Source organism: Bombus bifarius, unplaced genomic scaffold, assembly GCF_011952205.1.
Source record: "Bombus bifarius isolate JDL3187 unplaced genomic scaffold, Bbif_JDL3187 scf7180000007977, whole genome shotgun sequence".
Classification (NCBI taxonomy): Eukaryota; Metazoa; Arthropoda; class Insecta; order Hymenoptera; family Apidae; genus Bombus; species Bombus bifarius.
In genome coordinates, this window is record NW_022884362.1 from 238,999 (window position 1) to 263,623 (window position 24,625).

Sequence of the window (24,625 nt, forward strand, 5' to 3'; positions counted from 1 at the left end):
TTCATTAAATTACTTCTAGCATATCTATTCGAATATTCATCTTCTATCGCTTTCTATTCCTGTCTGTTTTGCAAATATTAAGAAGCGATAAAGAAAATGAACTTTGAAACGATCCAGTTTGTTTGGATTTTGAAGATGGTTCATTGCCATTTAATTTCATCAAGGACGTAAGTAGGCCGCGGACCTTGACTTTAATCATCTGCGATTTCTTGCAACGGAGGTCATTCGTAGAAATCGTATCGACTTAATGATGTCACGTTTTTACATTAACATAGGCAAAAGTCGTGTAAGACAAATCATTTGAAAGGGCTTGGCAATTCCACTTTTGCTGCGGAATTATTTCATTTTACTAACGTTTTCGATTGCCTGATTATCGACGCTTATTGATTTACACGAATTCGTAATTATTACAATATCTCTAATGGATTGAACGCGAACGTGCGACAAATTGCAACTGTATTTCCCTGAATCTTACGCGAACAATTAATTATCCGTTTCAATATTTACGAGATCGTAATGAGTTTACTAAACGAGCAATTTCGAATCTGTCCGAAATCAAAAGTTCCGCTAATCGAACGATAATGGATTGTATCAAAATGACGTTATAATAAGTCGCTGTCGCGTGTCCTTGTTCTTTTTATAGAAGCAGCATTCGAAAGTTCAGTGGACGAGACAAGATTTCCGCGAGAATCACACCGTTCATAAAAGCTTGTCGCTTTGGCAAATGTTGTACGCCAACGTGGATCGACGCGCGCGTTTATATACCGGGTGGCAGGCTAAAGATCGCAAGCCAGATTGCATTTGCAGGCTGCTGTATTAAATGAAACGTAGCTTATCTGTCGTTTCACCATGCGAGTACAGTTACTTTACGACAAGCTTAGTATATTCCGCTGTAACGCGCTATCGTGAAAGGAGCAACTGGAGAAAGGGAAATTTATGAGTTACGATATCGTACTTATCGCGACAATTTTATTTGTCACGGACAATATCTTTAAGAGATAGGAATTTAAAAAAAGAAAAATACCAGCCTTATCCCAGATTAGAGTATTTAGGGAAACCGATAAGTTTTACGCGGGAATATAATTAATTGACGATAATAGGGCTGGTTATCGGGACATATTGGGCAATCGAAAGCGGCGTTCAACATCGAGACACGAGGATACACGTGTCGGTAAATTCCGTGACGCACAATACGGCAATTTATCCGTAGAAATCAACGCTTCGACGCAATTTGCTCGGCGCGATGTTCAACGCAGTGCAACGGAAATTAAGAGGTCACCTGCAAAAAGGGAAAACCAGGATTTTCGTTGTTTTGCGCAGCGCGTCGGTTCTTTGACGGTTGTCCAACGTGCACCGATTAAGGAGAAAGAAAGAAAGAAACAATAACCAATTAACGCGTCTTTTCCAAGAGGTTAATTTTCAGCAAAGTTTTATGTCAATCTTTTTCAATTTGATAACCCATAAAATCTCTACCGTTACTCGAGTAGCTCGCGTCTCGCTCGACGACATTTCGTCGTCGCTAAACAAGTTATAACACGTAACCGCGTAACCTGCACTTCCGACAAACTATTACATGCTCCTTTTCGCTGCAAATTACCGCCATCTCCCGCATTATCCGTCCTTATTATAGTATCCAGGAACACGAGCGCCGTTATCGAGGAAGAAATTGATTGCGCGGAAGCACACGCCTCGTTCGAACGAGTGTACTCGCGGCCACTGGTGGCGAATAGACATTTTCGTCAACCAAACTCTACACTCTATACCCACCGTTCTACGTTGCTACCACTGCACCGAAATTCACTCGAGGGCCGAGTCAGCCCCGGTCTCGTCGTTTCATATGCATATTTATACCTATCGCTTTTGTACGCAAACATAAAACGCGAACGCGGGTTCCATATCAATTTCGAGGCAATCAAAAAGCACCGAGTTTTCGCCGACTGTGCCAGGCGTTTAAACACCGACCTCGAACGTTGTAACGCGATTAATTTAAAACGGGAAGGGAATGGAGCACCGTTTTCCGGCGTTCTTCGACCATAACCAAATTCAACAATCGAGCTGGAACGGGATCCAAATGATCCTCTTTTCGCCGGGACCATCCCGACACCCCGTAGGGTATATATATTCAGCCTCTCATTAACTGCATAATTAACCTTCTCTCGCATCGCAGCGTAGCGCATTAGATCGAATTGTGGGGGGTAATCGGGTGGCTCAATGGCGGCGCGCACACAGACGCATACACGTAACGTAGCCACGCACAAACACACGGCATCCTGCATACGCCTACACACAGAGGAACGGACACCTGTGCACGTCGTGTACAACGTATCCTGTGCGTGACGGCGTGTGTGCATTCGTGTGTGTACGTGTGCCATCGGGCCGGTGCTAACCAACAGCCTAATAACCTCGCCTTGCCTCGTGATTGACGCGCCTGTACCGGCTAATTATCAACAACAATCAATAATGGCCCCCGAGAGTGCCAACACCATCGTTCTCCTTCGCCCCGGGCCCACCTTCGCCCACCACCCTTTTCCTCCGTCCATGCTACCAGACAGAACTGCGCACCCTTCTTCCTCCAGGCTCTCTACTCCTGAACTGTCTAAGCTACGGCGAGCAACTTCTGTTTTAGGATGCGACCTGCTCCACCGCCGCACACAGCAGAGCGATGAAAGGGAACTGAGAATGCTGCGGATAGAGGTTAAACGATGACGTCGTGCTATGGAAGAGGTGAAAGCTTCCGAAGGTTGAATTCACAGGCTGCCTGGGTAATCACGAAGTTTAAGTGCACAGCTTTCGCTTGAACTTTGCATTTTTATCTCGAATGGAATCAATGGAATAGAAGCTTTCTTCGTTTTCGTAATTAATAAGAGGTCAAATCTTTGTATTCTATGGAGGATAAATAGCGTTTTGTATTTACACGACGTACAAATATAAATTGCGTTTACCGATCGTTCTCACTACGATACTTCTGGTAATTTGAGTGGGAAAAGTGATTTTTGGGGGAACCGCTTTAAAATATGAAGTTTGCAATAGAAAATTGGTAGTCAAGCCACTTAACAAGGAAAAGATTGTTTTCTTTTATGATTCAATCTTCGGAGTTCTTTTTATTAAAATCTAGGTACAGTTTATAAACCTAACCCCTTCTTTTTGTTAAACAATATAATTTCGTTAAGTCTAATGACACTTTTATTTCAGAAAATATATCACGCTTGAATGTAATTTTTCCAGCTATCTTAAAATTGATAATTTTTAAGATTTTTTCCCCGAAACGATACAAAGTATTTTCTGGTCTCGACAATGGATGCAGAAAAACAAAGTTTCATATAATAAAATACCGTATGCTGTAGCTCTGCGATAATACACTCCCGGAAAATTTTGTGTTTAAAATTATTTACAATTTCCATTTTCATCATTCAGTGAAAATCACAAAGTTTCTAAACGTTGAACGAATTAGTAGTGATGTCTGCCAGTAATAGAGTAACATAGCCGGTGGTCGGACATTTTGGTGGGCGACAAACACGGAATCGCATGCGTTCAGAGGGAAATTAATGCGGTACATTATATCCATTCGGGGATACGGAGATTTATATAGGTGCGTAGAGAATGTCCGCATCACAGGCAGTGTAAGCGCGTGTGTGAGTACGTCTGCGCAATAATTGGTTTCGGTCGGACAGAGTAACCATCGTGATTAAATTCTGCGAGGTGCAGGTGCAGAGCGTCGCCGCGCCGTCGCTGTTACCGCGTGTTACGCCGTTATATCGAGAGCACCCGGTATATATCCCACCAAGTGGCTCGAATTTTCCTCGATTAAAGGCGACACCGTGTCGCGAACCGGAAGTTTTCCCTGTCTAATTTTAGGTTCATAATTGATACCGTTATTTCGAGCAAATTTCACTCTTAATCATTGATTTCCTACCTACTTTGGAATCGATATCGCTTATCTTTGATTTTTATATTTTAGCCGAATATTTAAACTAATCGAAATTGATTTCTACAGAGGAGTCCTCGGAAATTCATTCGATTCACTCGTTTCTGGTTTAGTTCGGACTGTGGATCGCTCATTTACTCTTTGTCTTCTTTATCTTCGAACCAATAACGTTATTTGTACATAACGTTATTTTTTTAACCGCTATTTTAATATTAGCCGATAACGATAACGCAAATTGCTTCACGTGACGCACACATCACGTTATCGGTCAGATTGGGTAGACACTGCATGACGTATGTATACGATCTTAAATGGGTTAAAAAACGATATTTACGAAGAATATGTTTATGTCAGCGTTCGTATAGATATAACAATGTGGACGAATATATTCACGTGATTTTATTATCCCGCTTAATCGACTCTATAGGTGCAGGTCCCGGCAGAAGAATCGAATGGTGGCCCGTGGCGTTTTGAAATTTATCAACGATCAGTGTTGGCCCATTAGAGCCGGTGCTCGATTCAGGAGGAGGCTACAATTCCTCGACCACTTCGTCCATTATACTATCTTCTCGTGTCAATCTCTTAAGTAGCTGGAATGGACTAGAACCGCTTTACACTGACATGATACAATCTTGTTTCTCCCCCGAATTTGGAATACCAACGCGAATACCTTCGTTATTTCCTTTCTTCTTTTTATCCCCAGATCGTTTGCAATCGTTTAGATCAAACGATTGATCGCGAGAAGCAAGATTTTATTTGGTTTCCAGGTTAAAAATTTCAAAGTGACGAAATAATCTCAGTTACGATTGCGAGAGTAAACCGACTATTTCGATAAATATTAAGCCATCAGTCTTTATTTGTGGCGCGAAAGTTTGGATTTCATCAAGCGCATTAATAATCGTTATCTCGTATAGCTTTTCAACCCACGAAACGAATTTCATTCCCTTGAAATCGTGGTCGCGTTTGATAAACGATTGACAGCGGATTAATGAATCCGTCGTGACAGTTTGACAGTTTGAGAAGAGATTTCGGTTCGCGCAAGAACTGGGACGAGACAGCTCTCTCGTTCCGCGAAATTCAAATATCCAGCTAGACATTCTCTCTCTCTCTCTCTCTTTCTGTGTATCATTTCAACTCGTGTACCTCTTGTCGGCTAATTAAATATCACTTAACGCTGTTTACCCGACTGCTAATTTTCCAACCAACCAAATGAAGTAAAATCGAGCAACGATCGGTATGGTCATCGATCTTACTACTATAGGACAACGATTCTTTTTTTCGAGCAAAAAGTCGATATCTTTCTGCCTCGGTTTGTCTGCTGTGAATTCCTGTTTCCTCCTCGTTCGGCGATGTCTCCTCGTCGTTTATACTTAAGCACGGCTGTCGATTCGAAATCTAATTTCCTTGATCGGCGTGGGAGGACAGGGGTAAGACAAGGAAAAGCAAAACGAGACGAGGAAATAAGAGAAAGAAGATGGTATGCCGTCACACAGAGGGCTTAGCTCGCCGACCAAAGAGGATTACAGAATTTGTCTTCTCGTGGACCGTCACTGGTCCCCTGTTCTCCTCTCTTTCTCACTCTCTTCCTATCTCTCTCTCTCTCTCTCTCTCACTTTCTCATATACTTTCTCTCGTTCTCTTTCGCTCATCTTCTCTGATCTTTATTTTCTCCTGTCTCCGTGGGTTTCTTCTGTTCGCTCCTGCCGGGCTCCACGCCACGGTTTTTATCTCCGGAACGAAACGCAATGGCCACTTTACGCGGCACAAAGTTTCAACGGAAATTTCTTCGTAAAAGCCACTGTCAACTGTCGCGTACCTTAATCTGACGCACGTATCGGCCCACGAAAATCGCCCGTTCTATAAAGTTATCCTGTTTTTCCACGCGACGCGCGAGTATTTTTGGCACGTCAGCAATCAAATAATCGTAATTCATCGGAACGAATGGCATATCAAAGTAAAACTTCTAAATCGACATTCTGTACGATCAAAGCAGCGATTGTTACAGTTAATAAACAGATTAGATACACTTCTCGAACGAGAAGTATGTAGTTGCATTTTCCAATGACTGAACCTCAGACGCGGCTACCGTCGAATCAGAATCGTTAATTTACGCAGCGCTTTGCAGAACCTGGTTCCAGGCCGAGAGCCGTTACTCGAGTAAAAGTCAGCCTGATCGGATAATCATTTTTCTGTGGACTTGGTTGACGGTTTTAGCAGTCGTGCGGGATGAATTTTATCGCGCGTAAGGGACGAAGAAAGCGTCGCAGATGTCGAGAGAGAGAGAGAGAGAAAAAGAGAGCAGAAACATGGAGAACATGATCTCTCGATCCTCTCGATTGGCGAGAGAAGAGTATCAGGTTCGTCGATTATTCGCGTACCGGTATCGAATTATTAAATTGTCAAAGCGGCAACGAGAACGCGAACGACGAGAAAGAGAAGGAGGCGAGGAGAGGAGAGCGAGAACGCAAGGAGAGAGAGAACGTGCACGAAGCGTGTCTTAAGAACGCCCGGCGAAAGGCTCTTAAGCTGTCATCAAGTTCTTGCAATGGGGATAAAATTTCCATCTAAACGGGTCAACGAACTGCTAATCATCTCGAAGTGCGTTAATTGAAACGATACCGGAGTTAGAAATTGTTTAATTGACTGGGGGTCTCGTGTGAGCCTAATTGAACGCCATCATGCCGCGAAATCTCGTTGAAATCTCGCAACCGGAAATGGAAACTGGTCTTAATTTACTTGGTTTTTTCAGATATCTACAGCAGTGAATTATATATTTAACGAATGTATTTAAACGCCTACGATAGAAAATTTCTATATATATTTCCTGATTTGTTTCAAACTTTACCAATATAAACGCGAGATACACACAGCGCTAACGAAACAGAGTGTCGTAATAGCTGTTTACAAATGTTTAAATTTGTTCATAAGTCACTATACTTTTTAGTACTTTTACTAAGTAAAATCGTGAGAAAGTTTTCGATTATATAGCTTTCTTCGCAATACATTGACGAATTTCCTGCGTCTACATAAATGAATTTATTTGCGACGAGTAATCGACGATCGTTCGATAATGAAACATGGTAATATAGCAAGTTTGGCTATATAAATCACTGATAACGTTTCTTGTATAAAAAGAAATGTTTTCCTAGTAGTATTTCAAAGGCAACATCAGTGTCGATGCAGAAAAAAGGAATTAACATTACAAGACTGCCCACGTTCCGTGTTCTCGTTACCATAACTCGTTTCTACATCTAAGATTTTGTAAATGCAGTGCAAGAAACGCGACGAGATCAAGTAGCAGGATATTTGCTTGCCTTCTCCTGCGAAAGTACTGCGATTCGTTGTGCCTTTATTACAATAGTATTCAACGCGGCCCTCGTTATCGTTACTACTTAATAATTTAATTGTTCGCTGGCGTGCAGCTATTATTGGGATATCTCTGGCTGCATCGTATGACGCTCGATCATCGTTGTGTGCGTTCGTTCGTGCATTTTAGTCTTGTATTTTACGAACACGATCTCAAAGAAACCGCAAAGATGTTGCAATTAAACCAAGAAAATAAACGTGGAATATTAAGCTTTTCCTTGCTCTTTGTTCCGAATATTATCTTATTTCATAAATTGAAGGGACCGTTGCAATAAAGACACACCTTCATTTTCCAGCAACTTGAGCAAACCAGCAAAAACTAGCACGAAATCGGTCAAAACCAAATCAATTTTTCAAACGTGCTATAAATTTATAGGGAACTAATAATAAGCTTCGTAATAATAAGCTCCTGTATCATTAGATACAAAAATCATATTCTTTCTTTCCAAGTAAATACAATTTAAATATTAAAGTTGCCTGTCTACCGCAACCTCTTCAATTGGTAATCGTACCTTTTGCAATTTGAAAATTAAAAGCCTCGAATGTAAATTTTCTATCTGACTGAAAATGTGGGGAAACGATTGAATGAACGGACGGAACCAGAATGCGTCATGCAATAAAACACCCCGCCGTGCACAATGTACCTACTAATAATTTAATTGTTCTCCAGCATGCGAGCCTTATTACAATCTCTCCATCGACGTCGAGCAGGCACGAATACGAATTCTCACATACATATACGAGCTTCTAAACGAATCGACCTGACCAGGACGGTTCGCGTTGCTTTACGGTAGCGGAGTAGTACGTTAAGAAAGAGATATCTTCGTTGATTGGAAAGCTTGAACATTTGACACGTCCAAAACGGTCGATGCGCGCATCTTCGGAATTTCAATATTCTCCGTGTTTCTTGTCTGTTAATTAGGAAATTTGAAAATCTAGAATAATTTAATTTGAAACGTACGACAGTTCAAAGCATTTAGCACGAAGTAAGATTCATCTAAATCTTTAAATTGAGATACAAGAGACATGCGGGGAATCCATAGCAGTGCACTGATAAACCCTATTTCCTAAGAAACTATTTCACAAAATTAGCGTATTATAAATTTTAACTATGGGTCTAGTGGGTAATTCTGACATAAATTACTCGAATCATCTTACGAAGATCTTCGTACTCTAGTCAAGCACCACTATCTCCATTATAATCGCGATTTTCAATTATAATCGCGATTTTCAATTATAATCGCGATTAAATCTCAACAACGTCACCCCAATCCTTTCTCACCCTACACACGAACGTTCGAGATTAATCGCTTCTAATCGCTAATCAGCGCGCAAATCACAGGTATATCCTGCGTCGAGAGTCTCCGCTTCCTTTGTTTCCGCCAGGCTGTCGGTTCGCCCCCTCTATCAACTCGTTCTGTCTCTCTGTATCGTCGCTCGATGATGTGTCTCATTGGATTCGTCTAGGCACCGCGTCTGTTCGTCCTATCGATCACGAAACGTTTCGGTATCCGAGCGAAATAGCTTCCCCGACGGTCGGTGTACGATTGATCGACGACACCTGTGCACCAATTACCAGTCGCAAGCTTTGATCCAACGGTAATTCGGTTAAATCGGCGCCTCTCTCGCTCACACGTTCCCGCGAGATCACCTCGTCCCTGTCTTCGACCGGCTTGAACGAGATCGACGAACGCCCGGAAAAAGAAGACAATTTCACGAAAATTTCACGAAAGAGACGCGACTCTGTGACTTTCTACGGCGATGCTAGAGGAATCGATGAAATCATAAAATCGAAAGGGGGTGTTGTTTAAGAGCAAGAGCAAGTTCACCGTACGACTCTGCGACAAGCTTTCAGGTAAAATCGATTAGCGAGATTGTCTTTTGTTAGAGTCTTTTAGGGGTTAGAAGTGTAGATTTTCGAGGGATGAATATAGGTTACAGTTTATAAGTACTTATTTGGATACTTTTGTGTTATTGGAAATATACAGTGGATATTGGTGGAAATAATAGTTGATATTTATTGGAATAAATAAAATAATGATAACTGGAGACGAATGAAAATTAAATATGTGAATATTTAGAGGTAAGCGACAAATATTACGAAGAATCAGCCATTCATTGCAAGTATATTCCATATTTCGGGACAGTATCTGGTTTCGGTTATGCTGAGAAACAAAGAATCAACGGTAAAGAGAAATTCGTTTACCGTAACTTTGAAAATATAACAAAGGTACGAACCATTCGATAAAATTGTATCAGATGCTGCAATAATGCTGTTACTTCGTAAAAATTGAAACTGAGAGCTCGGAATTTTACTTGAGGAAAGAATTAGTAGGGAAGTTTGAGGCCATGAAACAAATTACACTTAACGGTAAATGGTACCTTCAAAGTTTTCAGGTCCTCCCCGATCTCTATCGCGTTAAAAATCAATATTACCGAGATCATTAGTCACTGGAACTTGGCGCTATTTTGTTCTGCGCTATTTAACGAGCGGGTTAATATCACGAACACGCGACACCGTTTTATTCGACAAGGTAAAATCGATTAATCTGACGTAGCCAGCTCGTTTCGAGTTCTCTCCGCGCGCCGATCCGAGCCGATCGCCGCTGGTGAGACTCGAGAAACAGTCGAAAAACGAGCTCTCCCGGCAATAAATGGGTATGAAATTACACGTAATTGCCCGTGCCTCCTTCCACCAGCTCTATATTGCCGTTGTCACGCGATCGAAATTACTCCCCCTAACAAAGCACTTTTACCTGCGGCGTTCCAGAACGCCGCGACGCTGTTACCTCTATCTGGAGACCGCTTTAATTCCACCGTTCCTTTCAATGCGAACATTTTCTCCCTATTAATAGTTCGTCCTCCACTTGTTATTTACATTTCCTTCTCGATTACGTACGCACATTCTATTATCTCGTAGCGCCAGTCAAAAAAGACATATTCTTACTCTTCTGAATAATATATGTACTATGATTAACGTCATACGAGTGTTATTTACTATGTTAGTGGATAATACACATATATTTATGTATCGATTTATATGCATTACTTTCCTAGATTGTGGGTGTTTATGTACTTATGGGCAATTCAGTGGCGCAAGGATGCACATAATACGCAAAAATATCCACAGTACGATACTCGTTATGACATTTAAGAGACCAAGCAAATCTTTACGAAAATTTCATATTTGCAGCTTTGCTAATAAAAATTTGTGAAAACACTCGCTGTTTACTTATTCATGGCTTCTACCCTTTTTACTTTCCAAATATTCCAAGTTATTAAATCCTTCTTCAAATATAATCTGGATCGTATTTTATGAATTTTTCACTTGAAATTCCGTTCGAAACTAGACATTCGTCCGTAACGTATTTTTAATCAACAGAAACATCTTTTACCATTGCGTTTGATAATTTTCAAGGATTCTTGATTCCCTCTTTCGTGACGAGAAAAATCAAATACAATATTTGGCAGGAACGGTTTTCTTTTCCTTTTTTTTTTTTTTTTTTTTTTTTGTCAATTATTCGATTTTACTTTGCTGCTACTCGATCGTACGTTTTGTTTCCATTTTTATAATTTCTCTTAAAAAAGAAATGTTAATGACCTATACCAAACAGAATCTCGATAGTCTTCTTCAGAATCGTCGAGTGCCCCTTTCTACCAGCTTCAATGGTGTTGTACCATTTTGAAGTACCGATGCTTCGGATTGAGTTCGTGCAGCTGCTTATCAAAAGATCTCCTCGCAGTGAAAGTCCAGGGTTCACCTTCGATTTTGCTGTGCCTTTGAAGAACGCCGACTGTCACTGCAGGGATAAATGCAATCTTCGAGTAAGCAAAACACGATGATTGGTTCTTAATTGATCGCGCGTTACAGGCGTGTAATTCGAATTGAAGTATCCTGTACTCGACGAATAATCTTTTAGACGCGTTTAAGTCACAACTATCCATTGATCGTGAGTCGAAAATTGGCCAACGTGGGAATACGGAGAAGCGTACTCTATTCCTTCTATGATCTGCAAATTTAGATGGTAGAAGGATCAAATGTGATCAAATCTCCTTCTAAAGTAACGAGACTGTATTTATAGGAACTTTTCTAGATCACATTTTTAAGAATCAAAGCGTTTGCCTCCAAAGCAGACCTCTTGGGAGGTGACAGAAATCATTGTCAATAATTATGTATTGTTCTTATTTACTTTTTTCTTATCAAAGTTACCGTTTTAATTTCTACAGCAAACAATCCATTCGTTACAATTCTCCATTACTTCTGGAATAAATGACATGCATGTGCATGCATATTTTTAAGATTATATCACGAAACGTGATCTTCTTATCGTGTCAATTAATAAAATCTATATTCCTTTTTCTAGTCAATCGTTCACTCGCGAAATCTACTTTTCCCACATATCCCATTACATTTGATAATGACCTCGAAGTCAACAAGTTATGCATTAAGTTCAACGTTGCAAGAAAATTACCAAAGGTATCTCGGAGATCAATCTCGAAGCAAGTAACAGAGTCGAGGCTACAGTCGATCGTTTTGGGTCGTGTCTCGCACGCCGGGATCTCCCACAAAGACATCCGATTAATTGTCCTGATTCGTAGCAACGACATACTTTAATTACGCGGAGAGATTCGTGGAGGCCGCGCGTGATTAATTGGAAGCGTGCTCTCGAGCAGTTAGCTCGGTGCTGGCCGGAAAATCAGAAAGGATAATTGTGCGAATTACCAACGAATTGATGCAATTACAGTGCGGAGGTTCTCGGCGGCATTATCGTGGCGTTAAGGAAAGTTATTCGTTCGCCCCGCGGCTCATTATGCAGCGAAGAATTAATGAAATTTGAAAGTGCATTAATCTTCTGCCGCGCGTACAAGGTAAGATTGATTGCGGCACACTTAACGCTTCTCCCGCGTCCGTTTTCTTTTTTTTTTTTTTTTTTCTCCCCCTTGTCCATTTTTATTCCTTCTCTTACCCTTCTTCTCTCCCCTACGCTTTAATTCACCTATCAAACCGCTTTATCTCGACAACGTGTCACTTCGAATTATATCCTTACGAGAAAAACTTATCGAACAAGCCTAACTAGACTGTAATTTTGTATATTAACGGAACAGTGTGTTCTCGAATTCATTAACACCGCCAGAGCAAAAGTGTATATTCGATGATCTCGATGAAAAAGAGAAGGTAGGAACGAAAGCGACACGGAATGATTAATCTCTGGTCTCTAACTGAAAATATTAACGATCGTTTCGTATGCGTCCGGAGGATTGATCTCGCTCGTCGCACCAGAGATTCGTTTCATTAAACGCACGACCGGGAGGAAATTAAAACGGGCGACAGGCGACGCAAAATGTCGCGTTATATGAAAATGCGAGCAAAAACGAAGCTCGCTTAATGTCCTTCCGCTGTGCTTTTTTTGTCGCGAATGATTGTATCATACAGCACGTTTGTGCAAAAGATAATCGCGATACTCGCTGAGGAAAAAGATGGACAAATTATAACATGTATTCTCAGCATCGTGAAAGAATACAATTTGAAATTAAGGTAAATATTACTAAAATACGTCTGATAGTGGCACTCCATTTATCCATTTATTAGAACGAGATTTTAGGCAGCGTCTGATTAAATGAACTTCTGTCGACTGAATTTACGTATGTAAACTAGCGAACATGGATTATTATTTTAACGAGGAATTACGTAAGTACTAGAACGGACAATTAGCAAACTCCTTTTACATCGCCGGTTGATTAAATAAATGACACAACTAAAAAGAGTAAATTTTTCGGAAAATGGAAAAATAAGTTTAAAATGGAAAATTAGAAGTAGAAAATTATTTCTACACGACCGAACTATATTTAACGACGAACAAGTTTTCATTCCAAATTCAAGCAGTAATTTTTAACTTTTAAAAATCTGCAATATTTCTTACTCTATGAATTGTTTACCCCCAATGAATCGAAGTAAATTATTAAGTTCTACTAGTATATCATTTACTAGTGAAACATATCTTGATAAATCACAGATTTCTTATCAAAATGTCTACTAAAATTAGAACGTGTCGCATGAAAACGCAGCATTTTCCATTTTCAAGAACATTCCGAATCCGCTGAATGACTGTACTCGCGTAGAAACCCTCTCGTCGAGGATATAACAGATCTGTTTTAAAGCTGTGAAAGTAGCCGTGCCGGTAATAGTGGCGGTACACGAAGAAGAGGAAGAAGAAAACGAAGTCGACGAAGAAAGAGAAGAAGAAGAAGAAGAAGAAGAAGAAGCAGATGAGGTAGAAGGAAGAAGAATGACGAAAAAGAGGCTGAAGAAGAAAGTAGATGGGGCAGGCGCGATCCATTAGTAGACACGTCAATTCAGCTCTTAAGAAGCGACTGACTTAAAGCCGCTTCCATCTATCTCTTTTTTTCGGTCATTCTCTATCCTCGTTCCGCTTCCATCCCTCTGTCGTACTTATTAGCAGAGGCTGATCTTGTCTTTTACCTCTTTTTTTCTTTCTCGCATACAGTATCATAATTAATGATAATTCGATTAGCGGAACAAGACTCTGGCTAAGCAGCCTCCGTTCTTTCTACCCGTTTGTCTTCTTTTTCCTTCTTTTCTTTTTAATTCTTCCTATCGTCCTCCCACGCCTTCCTCGTATTACTTCTCCTTTCGATCTTCTCGTCATGAGAATCGTCTTCCCGAATCGTTCAGCATCGTGAAACCGAAAATGACTCGATTATTATTAACTTTTATGGAAGAAATTACCTACAGTTGTACACATTCTTCTGCAACTCTTATCGTTTACATTAGGAATTCTACGCGGTATTTCATACATATTCACATGGTGACTAAATTTTCACCAAAATGGGATAACGTTACGTAAAAATAAAGTTCCATTCTTATTTATTAGACTTTCTGCACGTTTCTTTCATACTGTCATTAATACATACATCCACCATTCGAACGTTCAATCGATTATCCTCCATAAAGATGTCTTGCAATCTCGAATTCGATACTCTTCGATTCAGCTTCAATTTCGAATTCGACGACGTTCCATCCTTTGCCAGTCTCTCCTCGCGCCGATCCAACTTAACATACGATCAAATAAAGATAAATCGAGTGCTACTTAGTTGCTACCAAACGCCAGCGACTGACGGACAACTCGAAGCGATCTCGCTATCGGGGCGCATTAATCGGTGCAAAAAGGGACTACGGGCAGGGGGCCAAAAACGCGAGCCAAATAAATCAGAGAGTCATTCCACGATGACTTTCTTTCTTCCCGCGGTCCTTCGAGGATCGATCTGTCCGATCACCTACAGGGAGAGCCTGTTACAACGAACCGATCTACGCTGCGTCGGTGACAAACGACAAGTACATTATGTAAAAGCGTTTCGGTTATCGATTACGGTAATCCATTCGCGACCAATGAGATTACACAAAGCTCAGCGATGCAACAAACTGAATATCGAATCGCAAACCGGAAGTCGAATAAAACCATGCTCAAGCCTGCCATTGCGTTCTGTCGATCGTTTCTGTGTTTTACTAATTCTATGTTTCTAACGTTAAAAGATATCTGAAGTCAAGTTAAACATTGTTATTAGTATGCATGTAATTTCTTGTTGCAATTTTATATTAAAGTATCAAAAATATTCTTCGTTCTCTAAAATGAAACCAAAATTAAAATGTAAATATTCGAGGATCGCAGGTTTAATTCCCCTGGATTTTCGTGCCGTACCGTGTATCATCGATTGATACTCTTTCTCTCTCTTGCTCTTTGAGCCGGTAATTTTTTCGTTAACGGTGGCTTTCGATGACGCAGTGGGGGTAAAAAAGGAACACACCAGTGCCTGTACGAAATTGTTTTGTCGATTTTGACCCTTCCAGGCGAGAGTGTTGCGTCGATAGCTTTCGAACCGCGTGCAGCCGATACAGAGTGACATTATAAAGGACAGTCGGTGGCTAGAGCGTTTTCGCGACGACAATCGACGACGATCAAGAAGGACGACCGTTCGTTCTCGAAATTGGAATTATCGGATATACGTTCCGACTGGCCGATACAGCCGACCCGGACGTAATTAGCCGCGTGCACCAGTAGCATACCGCTACCACCAGCAACCAGATCCTAGCGATACTAACGATTTTTCAATTATAAGCTAACGTTGCCCGTTCCATCCACCGCGAACCTCGTTCACTTCCGAATTCGCGAAAGAATCGAGGAGGGTGATCCGTACGATGCCAATTTCAAAGGTTATTGTGCATCAGTGGTCGAATACAGTAGAATCGTAACTGTGAAAGGGAACGAAGCTAATAAAATTCGACAAACTAGAGTATGTAATTATATCGGTGCGTTATAAAAGAATAAAAAGTACAATTATGATAATAATATTTTTATCAAATATTAATTTATTAAAAGACATAAAATGACAATTATATTTTTTACGTGTTTAGAAGTGTTTATTCGTTTAGGTTAATGGGACAAAAATTACATTTTTTGCTATTTTCGAAGACACTGTAATTTTTCCTAGATAGGCCTATTGCATTGTGCCTTGATGCTTTTGTCATCGTCAATTATTTTAATATTTTTCTATCATCCTCGTAGAATTCTTCTTTCAAAAATATAAAATAATGCAAAAGGAATTGCGTTCATACGTAATGTTGATAATAATCGAACACTCCTAGCTTTCTATAACTTCTGTAATGCGTTAAATAAAATCTACGGGATACGTTTCGATCAGTGAATAATTGTACCATAGCTGGTGAGATTAATACTTGTATTTCAGAAAGCAACAAAATATTTATGTAACCGATTAATCTCTTCTTACTTTTACGTAAAAGCATTAAGAATTCCGAACAAGATTAACGTGATAGGATTTGTATCAAATGGTGAATCAAATTTGTTGAATATATTTTGACTGAAGCTGACGCAGTGCGTTAGGGTAGGTATTCTGTTTGAGAAGTTCTCAATAATATTATCGGATTCAGATGTAAAATCGCGCAGACGTTAAATGATCGAACGATCTCGTAATTGCAAAGAAATCTTGTTCGAAAATGTAATTATATAGGTCGATTGGACGTAACAAGATGTAAGAGGCAATTAGATGTAATAAACAATCTCGATCTAAAACAATTATATTTCCCGTTTCCTAACCACGATGAAACTAGTTGATCCCATTAACGCATTACGATCATTAATGTTACGAGGAACGTAATGCGCATTAAGGTTTTTCAAGAGAAAATTATAGCGAACGTCGTCGCAATTTGCCTAACTAAGCAGTATCGTTAACTAGGCTGATCGGAAGAATATTGTCACGCACGCGGAACGGCAATTTATTTGTTACGCTAATCATGACAGGCGTATCGAAGCAACTAGTGTATCGTACCTTAATTGCACTAAATACATTTCTGCCAAAGAAATTAAAAAGACGATAATAATATATAGTAAAATAACATTTCGTACCCTCAATTTCCATTTAATAGTTTCCCAACCATCTTCGTATTATTTGATCAATTCATTTCGAAATCCTATACCGGCAGAAAATATCACGAGATGTTACTAAAAACGAAGATACTTGGCTAGATGCTTGCTCGTTGACGTACGATTAAATCAAATTCTCGAATCGAGTGCAGGCTAACCGTGAAACCAGTAATTGGATGAAATGATTGATCGAAGCTGCTTTATTAGTAAGTCTCCAAGGGTAACTTGAGCCGTTTTGGGATTTGGGATCCAGCGTACTAGATCCGAGATATTCAGGCAACGAGAGAAACGCTCGAGACCCGGTGGTTCGTGAGTATACCAATCCGACGGGTGGAACGTGCCACGTTTGTATTAATTATATCTCGTCAAGCAGTTAACTTATAGTAATTTTAATACGCGATATGTTAACGATGTATCCGATGTATCGAAAGTTTTGGTACGCATATATTTCGGTGTTCGTTTGAAGAGGTTATTTTGTTAGTTAGAGGTAAATTGACAATGGATCCTTATAACGTACAGTACAGTTTTAATTAAGGTAGTTTTAAAACTTGGATTATAGTTTTAAGAACGATACCAAAAATTTCGAAATTTAAATTTAAATCGCATTCGAGTCTAAAATTACAAATTCAAAGTCACTCTAATTAAATGCAAGCCGATTACATCCCTTGATTAAATTCTCCAATTTCTGTTTCGTGAGATTTTCCAAAATTCATTGCAAAATATTCCGAGAAAAGCGCATCAAAGTGTAACCAAACGACAGGTGTTAATTTCATCGTTTTTCCTCTTAACTGAGATAAATTAGGCATCAAGACGAAACGTAACAACGAACGTTACCTGTGTTTTCTTGTGCGTCGCGAGCGTTATCCTCCATTTCCTGATGAGTCCTTTTGTTGTTCGCCAGTCCAAGGATCGCATCGATGCTGTGCCTAGGTGTACTGCTTGCTGGTTTCGGTAGGACGATGTCCTGGCTGTTCTGAGATGCGGTGTCGACGAGCTGCTGCGAGTCCATCGTGGAAAATCCAAAGTACGATCCTGGATCAGACTAGCGTTCGATTTGCTCGTCGTTTCGGAGGAAAGAATCTCGATGGTGAACCTTTGTAAACACACTACTGCTTGATCGAGACACGAAATGATTCTCCAGAACACGTGAATTCAATTTCAAAATACATCTTGTGAAAGGTTACTCCATCGCGCGATTGTCTTATTTCTTCTTATTGCAAGATGTCCTTGGATACACTTGGATTGCTAACTTGCTATTGGAACATCACCTTAACTATTCTCATGCACAAAGCTCGACGAATAAAGTTTGTCTACTTATTCAGTGGATTATAATATCTACACGGAGATACACATGATTCTGACAACAGTACCATTGATCGGGGACACATCTCATGATTGATCCTTGTCGCACCACAACACTAACTTAAGTTTCATATGATATCTACTTCCCAGTTTCTTTGTCACTCTACGATGAGCAATATATTTCTCTTCTTACTCTATCGGACGATCGAGTCCAACTATGTCAGTAATAGAATTCCCATGAACGTTATTTACGCAAGGTACCTCTAACGATACTTGTGACATCGATAGATTCTTTCTGTCTGCCGTATATCTTCGACAACCTCGGTCCAATAAAATCCAATCTAACCGCTCCAAATTCTTCCCATCCTATCAACTTTCCGGATCATCGAGTGAAATTCGAAGCTGGCCAAACGAGAGATTCCAGCAACGTCCATGCAGCGTGTTGGATGACTCGTGGAGGCAACGGCGGCGAGCTAAAGGTGAAATAAAATTGTCGCCCCGGCTAAAGTCGAAGTTGTTGAGCGTGCGTCGTGCCAACGAGGACTAGTCGGTTGGTCGAACAGCGGGGTGGCCTTTGTTGTAGCTGCACACAACTACTCGCACCAAGACGCTCGCTGGAAAGAGGTGGTCCAGGAGTTGGCGTTCGAGGCGTGGCTTGGCTCGGCGAATCCGCTTCTCTGTTCGTGGGATTTCGAGCCAATCGGGCCTTGGATCCGAGAACATGGCGAGACAGTGGTGCTCAAACGCCACTGCAAACCGCTTCACCCTCTCCCTTACGGTGTCTAGGTGGGGATAATTCGCAGGGGTAGAAGAGGTGGACTCGAATCGGGCTTCTGTGACACCGTACATCCACCGATTCAATCGTCTTGTACGTGTACACGGCTCGTTCGAGTGTGTGCCGACTCGAGGGATGGATACACGGAGCGGTTGAGCGTGCACACGCGCGACACAGTGGGGTGGCTCGCGTAAACGGACGCAACGCGCACACCTTCACGTGCACACGTACATGTGCACACGCGAAACCGGTGTGGCTTGATTCTTGCGGCGGATTCTGGCATCCCCTGTAATTGCCAGAAATGAGGTAAAGCTTACCGCTTACGCCAAACCTCCTACGCTTCTGGATGCTTGAAGCGTTCGGGCCGACTTGGCGCGCGCGCTACCTGACCGTGTTACGCGCGCATTACGCGTGCACCAGACGCCACGATTTTTGCCAAGACGTCCAGTTAAGCCGTTTAACTCTTCTCTGCCTCGCCGACCGAAGGACCGCGACCACTAGAGGGACGATAACGCTTGGACGCAGTAATTACTTCGTTTCGATCCTATTCTGCCTCCGTTCTTGGATAATATCGTTGTTCCTTCGCCATAGAGTTAGACAGTTTTTTCATTGACAGACAATGCTTCTCGAGCAAAAATTGATTCTCAACGATTCTCTCATTCCTTGTCTCTTAGTTACAGCCAGTACGATAAACAGGGATTGAAGATTTTTCGAGTAACATTTCATGCACCGCCTTTGACACACACAAGTTTTATATCATTTCTGTTTCACGGTTGCTGCAAGGCTGGACAATAATTGTACGGTCAGTGTAAATATTGCATATATGAGAACGTTTATGTATGTCAGTCTTTCTCGATCCTTAAAAACGTAAAATAAATTAGACTTTATTAGTTTCTGGACGAAAGAAGGGAAAATTTAAAAGAAAATGAGGAGATTTCCTTAGAAGAGAAGATTTCTTTTCATTTTAGAAGAGAAGATTTCAGAATTTTCGGAATTAGCTTCGTGACAAAGGGACAAGGTTTCGTGGACGATTATTTTCGGTCGTTTAGGACAACGCGTAGATTGTTTCTCTTTTTCATCGTTCGCGCACCGAAAACCGGCGCGCACAAAACAAATCCCCGTTTCCCATTCCGCATTCGATTCCGCGTATCGTCGTTACCATTTGGCGTTTTAGCCCAGGGGGAAGTGTACGCCCACAAAACCGCGGCACAAAAGATATCCGCCTGTAGCGAAACAGTAGCTGCTCAAAATCGATCCGTCGAAAATCGAGGCAAATTATACGTTTCACGTCGATTCACGGCCCTTCCGTTATAGAAAATCCCGCCCCTCCGACCCTCTGGTCCACGCGTCCCGATTATAATTGTCCTGCGAAATAATGCGTCAACGTTTCACATCATGGACATCTAAACGTTCTATGTTACGAATAATTGGACTTCGAAATGAATCGATACGCGGCCAGTATCGTTTACGACTCTAATTTTGGGGTGAAACGTGAAATTTACGTGCGGTTTCTATGATTTCTGATGAAAGATACGTACATGCGGATGGTTAATGATACGTGCGTTCGAAATTCATAGTTGGGTTCACACATGATACAAATTTGATACCAATTTATGGACAAAATGAAATTCATAAAACAAGAAGTTATTAAATCGATTTCCTTTTTCGTTCGCTACTGTTGCGCATTGTGAGGTTCAATCGCGCGAGAGAATAGGAAGAGATATGATTTATGGAAACGTAATTAGAAAAATAATAATAGATCGACTTTTAATGTTCCACAAAAATTAATCTATTAACAAGGAAAAACCTATTTATTGGATATAATAGCTTCTTTATCGATCTCTTCTTCTTCCGTTGCTGTTTCATTTACGACAGAATAAGATGATATTTACATGCATAAAGATTAAAATTAATCTAACTGAAATTAATTTTCCTTTATTGATTTCCAATTACGTTATTACAGAACTCTGTAGTCAAGAGATGATCCGATTAACAGCTTAATCGCTATATATATAGATATATTTATATGTCGGAGATGAAAGGAAAGCCGAAGCCTTTCCTTGGAAATTTTGGGAACATCCTCTAGTACCTTAGCCTAGATTTTATTATAGTTGTAATTGCTTAAGATTTGTAATAAGCGAGATTGGGTTCGAGGTGACAATCGGTCGCTGAACGTAGCCACGGTCACGGGATGGATGTTTTATCTAACGGAGGTCTGGAGTGGTTGTATGTGTTTTCCGAGAAATGTGGTTGTGGCGGCATGCGGCCTCGAGAGCGGGCCTAGCCACGTGTGATGTTGCCTCGGCAATGGGACATACATTGTATTAGTAATCAAAACTCCAGGCAAAAACTGCCTAGCAACGGCGTTTGGAACCTTCTCGATGCTTCCAAACGGGTATAGAAAACAAAATGCAATCGTACAGGGAGAAAAATCTCCACGAGGCTGGCATTCTTGCGATTGCCTTGGAGAGTGATACATCGAGCATTTTCGACGATCGCATTTGCGTCTAAGTTAGTTTCGCTTAGTAAGGAGTTATCCCGGTGACCGTGGATTCGTTTGAACTCAAACATTGCTAATAGTATTATTTAATTTAATTATTCGTAGATCGTATTATTCATTAGGCTTAGTGTTTGTTAGACTTATTATTAGTTGTACTTATTATTTGTTAAGCTTAGTGATAGACCTGTATATACGTGTAAATAAAATCTCGGCTTTGTGAAACGATGGCTAGTCCACATGAAGAGTCGTCGCGCGCCCAAAATTCGAATCGTGATCCGACATATATATATATATAGATATAGATATCAATACATACAATAATATATAGATACAATATAACAACAATCAAATAACACAATTATAAAATAAAATTCTACAAACCATTGAAATCATTTCAAAATTTCGTTCAACCCCATTCATCGCTCTTTTGTATAAAAACATCGTGACATTGTGAAATAGATATTTAATAACGTACACGAATAATCGACATATGCAATGGATACATACGTAAATCTATATCGATCCTCTCGAGATCTTTTGTACGTGGTTCCCACGTGCCCGTGTGTTGTCGTGTATTGCGTTTACGCGCATTAACAAGCGAAGCCGTTTTCCACGCCGGCAATCTCGGTCACGAATCTAGCTAAACCCGGCACGAGGAAGAGGAAAGTGCTTTTAGGTTCTGTAGAAATCAGATCACAAGTTGCATTTAACCGGATCCCACTTACCGCGATAAATATCTGCCCGAGGGAGCCGGGCTACGTTACGAGATCGACGCGCTTATTTCGTGGCTGGCCCGGTTCGAGCTGCAGCACTTAGCTCCAGTTTTAGCTAATTTCCTGAACGTTGATCCTCGAGCAGAACGCTCAAGGGATCCCAAACGCCGTTCCTCCAAAAGATTACTCTCGCTGTTCGGAAAAACTCAGGTAGCCTCCCTGATGGTTAAACGTTTTAACCTGTTTGACGTATTGGCAGCAGCTGATACCGATCCCAACTTTGGCAGATAAGCGAGAACCCTCTCTAATTCGGCTAATTTTCAGGCATTTTACCAAGGAAGAAAAAATACGAACCTGCTTTTGTGGAAACTTTTTTTCTCAATTGTTTTAGCAAATGGTAATTTCGATTCTTCGTATACGATAAGATTAATGTAAAGATGAGAATGATTTTCTTCCAAAATGTGTGAACAAACAGTTCGTACATTTGAAGATCGTATAACCGGAATTTATCTTACTTCTAACTTCTAGTTACTGCTAATCCGAATAATCCATTTACTTCAAAGGAATGGTATAAACAATAGCAGATTTTAAGAAACATTAAAAAAAAAACTCCTGTAACATCGTTGCTTTTCAATTTTGGAATTGGATGAATATGGCGCCTAAGTGATTGGTCAAGCTCTAACCAAAATTTGTTTTAGTAAAGTTGTCACAGCAGAAATTTTGAAGCTACAAGTTGCTCGCTTGAAAATCACAAGTAAAAACACCACGAATAATTCACCACATTACTCAAGCTCTCGATTGCAATCTCCCACAATGTCTTGCTATTTTCACTTTTCTCTCAAGTAAAAGAATTTCCTACACTATCCAAAACGCTGTACAAAGTGTCCCATTGAGTCTCCAATAAAGGGAACAAAATCGAATCTCTACGAAATTGGCTAGAAATCCCGTGCATGAAAAACCTTCCTGAATGAAACTCTTCATTGTAGAACATCTTAAAGATCGTCGATCAGGATCGATCGGCGGTTGACAATGGCGCGTGACCACCGTCGCCGAAAAGAGCAACCGTGTATTCGATAGACCAAGGAGGACTGTTTGCAAATCGGGACTCGAGCCTTCGAAACGCAAGTATAATAAAGAAAAACTAAGCCGGTCTATTCACGGGGATGTGAATCCTATAGCCAAGCAGCTGCGTGGTGGTCCTCGATGACCGAGATAAGTCTAATTTCGTTGTGCCGGCCATTGAGACCGTTTGCACGACGCTGGGATCCGCTCCAATTTTCCACGGGCGGATTTTCTAGGGCCTCGGTAACTCGCTTGTTGCAACGACGATCATGAGGTGCGAAATAGAGAAGCAAAGAGGCGAGATGAAAGGAATCCAAAAGCGATCGTAGGCTGGTTGCGGAGACATGTTTTCCGTGCTTGAATCGGCCAAAGAATAGCTTGTTTGGTTTACAGTAGCCACGGGTGGCGACACTCCAGAGGTTTTGTGAATGTTAGCCGGATTTTGCGACAGGTTTGGGGAAAACTCTCAGCGGGTAGTCGAAGCAACGAAAGAAAGATCTTTGGGTTTCGAATGCTTAATCCGTCGTGCGCCACTGTGAGTTTTGGAGTAATCTGGAAAATTCGGCGGCGCAAAGGAAAAGAGTGTCGAATGTGGAAGTGTAACGAGGAGTTCTAATAATTTGTTCCATCGTAATCATTTATTTCGATAATTTAGGAGAGATTGATGACGGTGCGAAACATATGATGATCTATTTTTTTCTTTTTTTCATGAAAGATAGAGTTTGCTAGGTAAAAACTCGATGGACACTGTTCGGTTATTTTCCAGATTGATCGTCGAGGCAAGGAAAATCGTCGCGTTGCGGCGAACGCCACGAATTTAGGTTTCATTTTTGACTTTTTCAGCGGTTTCAATTCGCTCGTTCGACCAGCTCCCAGTGGCGTAGTCCGCGACTAACGCGAACTGCGCGAGATTAAAAGAGCGACATTTTTTAGGGATGGCGAGTGGCGGAGGTCGGAGAATTTGGATAGAAATCGAGTTAGAAAAGATTACGGGCATGTACGTGCTATGTGCGTACCGCATATACCACAATGCGCATTTTGAACAATGTCGAAAAGCGTTGGTACATTGGTTTTTAATTCGCGTTCCGCGCCGATAGCCGGCGGTCCGTCGTCTGCAAGAATTCCACCGTGGTAGAAAACGCAATTTCATTCGCAATTTCTTTCGACAATGCGCGACAATCGCGCAATAATCGCTGCTGTGGGAAAAAAACGCCATCGATGTTTTACCAGTCACGTTCCGGCCGGTGGAAAAAGCCATCGTCGGTCGAAACAGTCCCGTTTATTTACGCTCGTAATATCGGCTAGTAAAGACCAAACTACCTCAGGGACGTGTAGCATCGCGGTGAAAAGCTGGTCGATCGGCAAAGAGTGTCTCCAGCCCATGGAACTCTCCTTGCAGTTGGGGCAAACGAAATTTCGAAATCACCAAGTGAGAAACGATCGACGAGGCGCGGCCTGGAGTCTCGCGTGAATTCACCGTACGGTTTGAGAACCACTGAGACTGCATATCCAGAGAGCAAATTA

The 24,625-nt window shown here is 41.1% G+C and overlaps 1 protein-coding gene across 1 annotated transcript in view; it reads right to left on the reverse strand.

The window, feature by feature from the left end:
* Nucleotides 1-18,633, reverse strand: part of LOC117204228 (retinal homeobox protein Rx1-like) — a 42,778-nt gene extending 24,145 nt beyond the window's left edge. Inside the window, exon 1 of the mRNA XM_033441429.1 lies at nt 17,584-18,633. Within this exon, the coding sequence (XP_033297320.1) occupies nt 17,584-17,758 (175 nt within the window). The 5' untranslated portion in view covers nt 17,759-18,633. The remainder of the gene's footprint in view (nt 1-17,583) is intronic.
* Nucleotides 18,634-24,625: the final 5,992 nt, after the last annotated feature.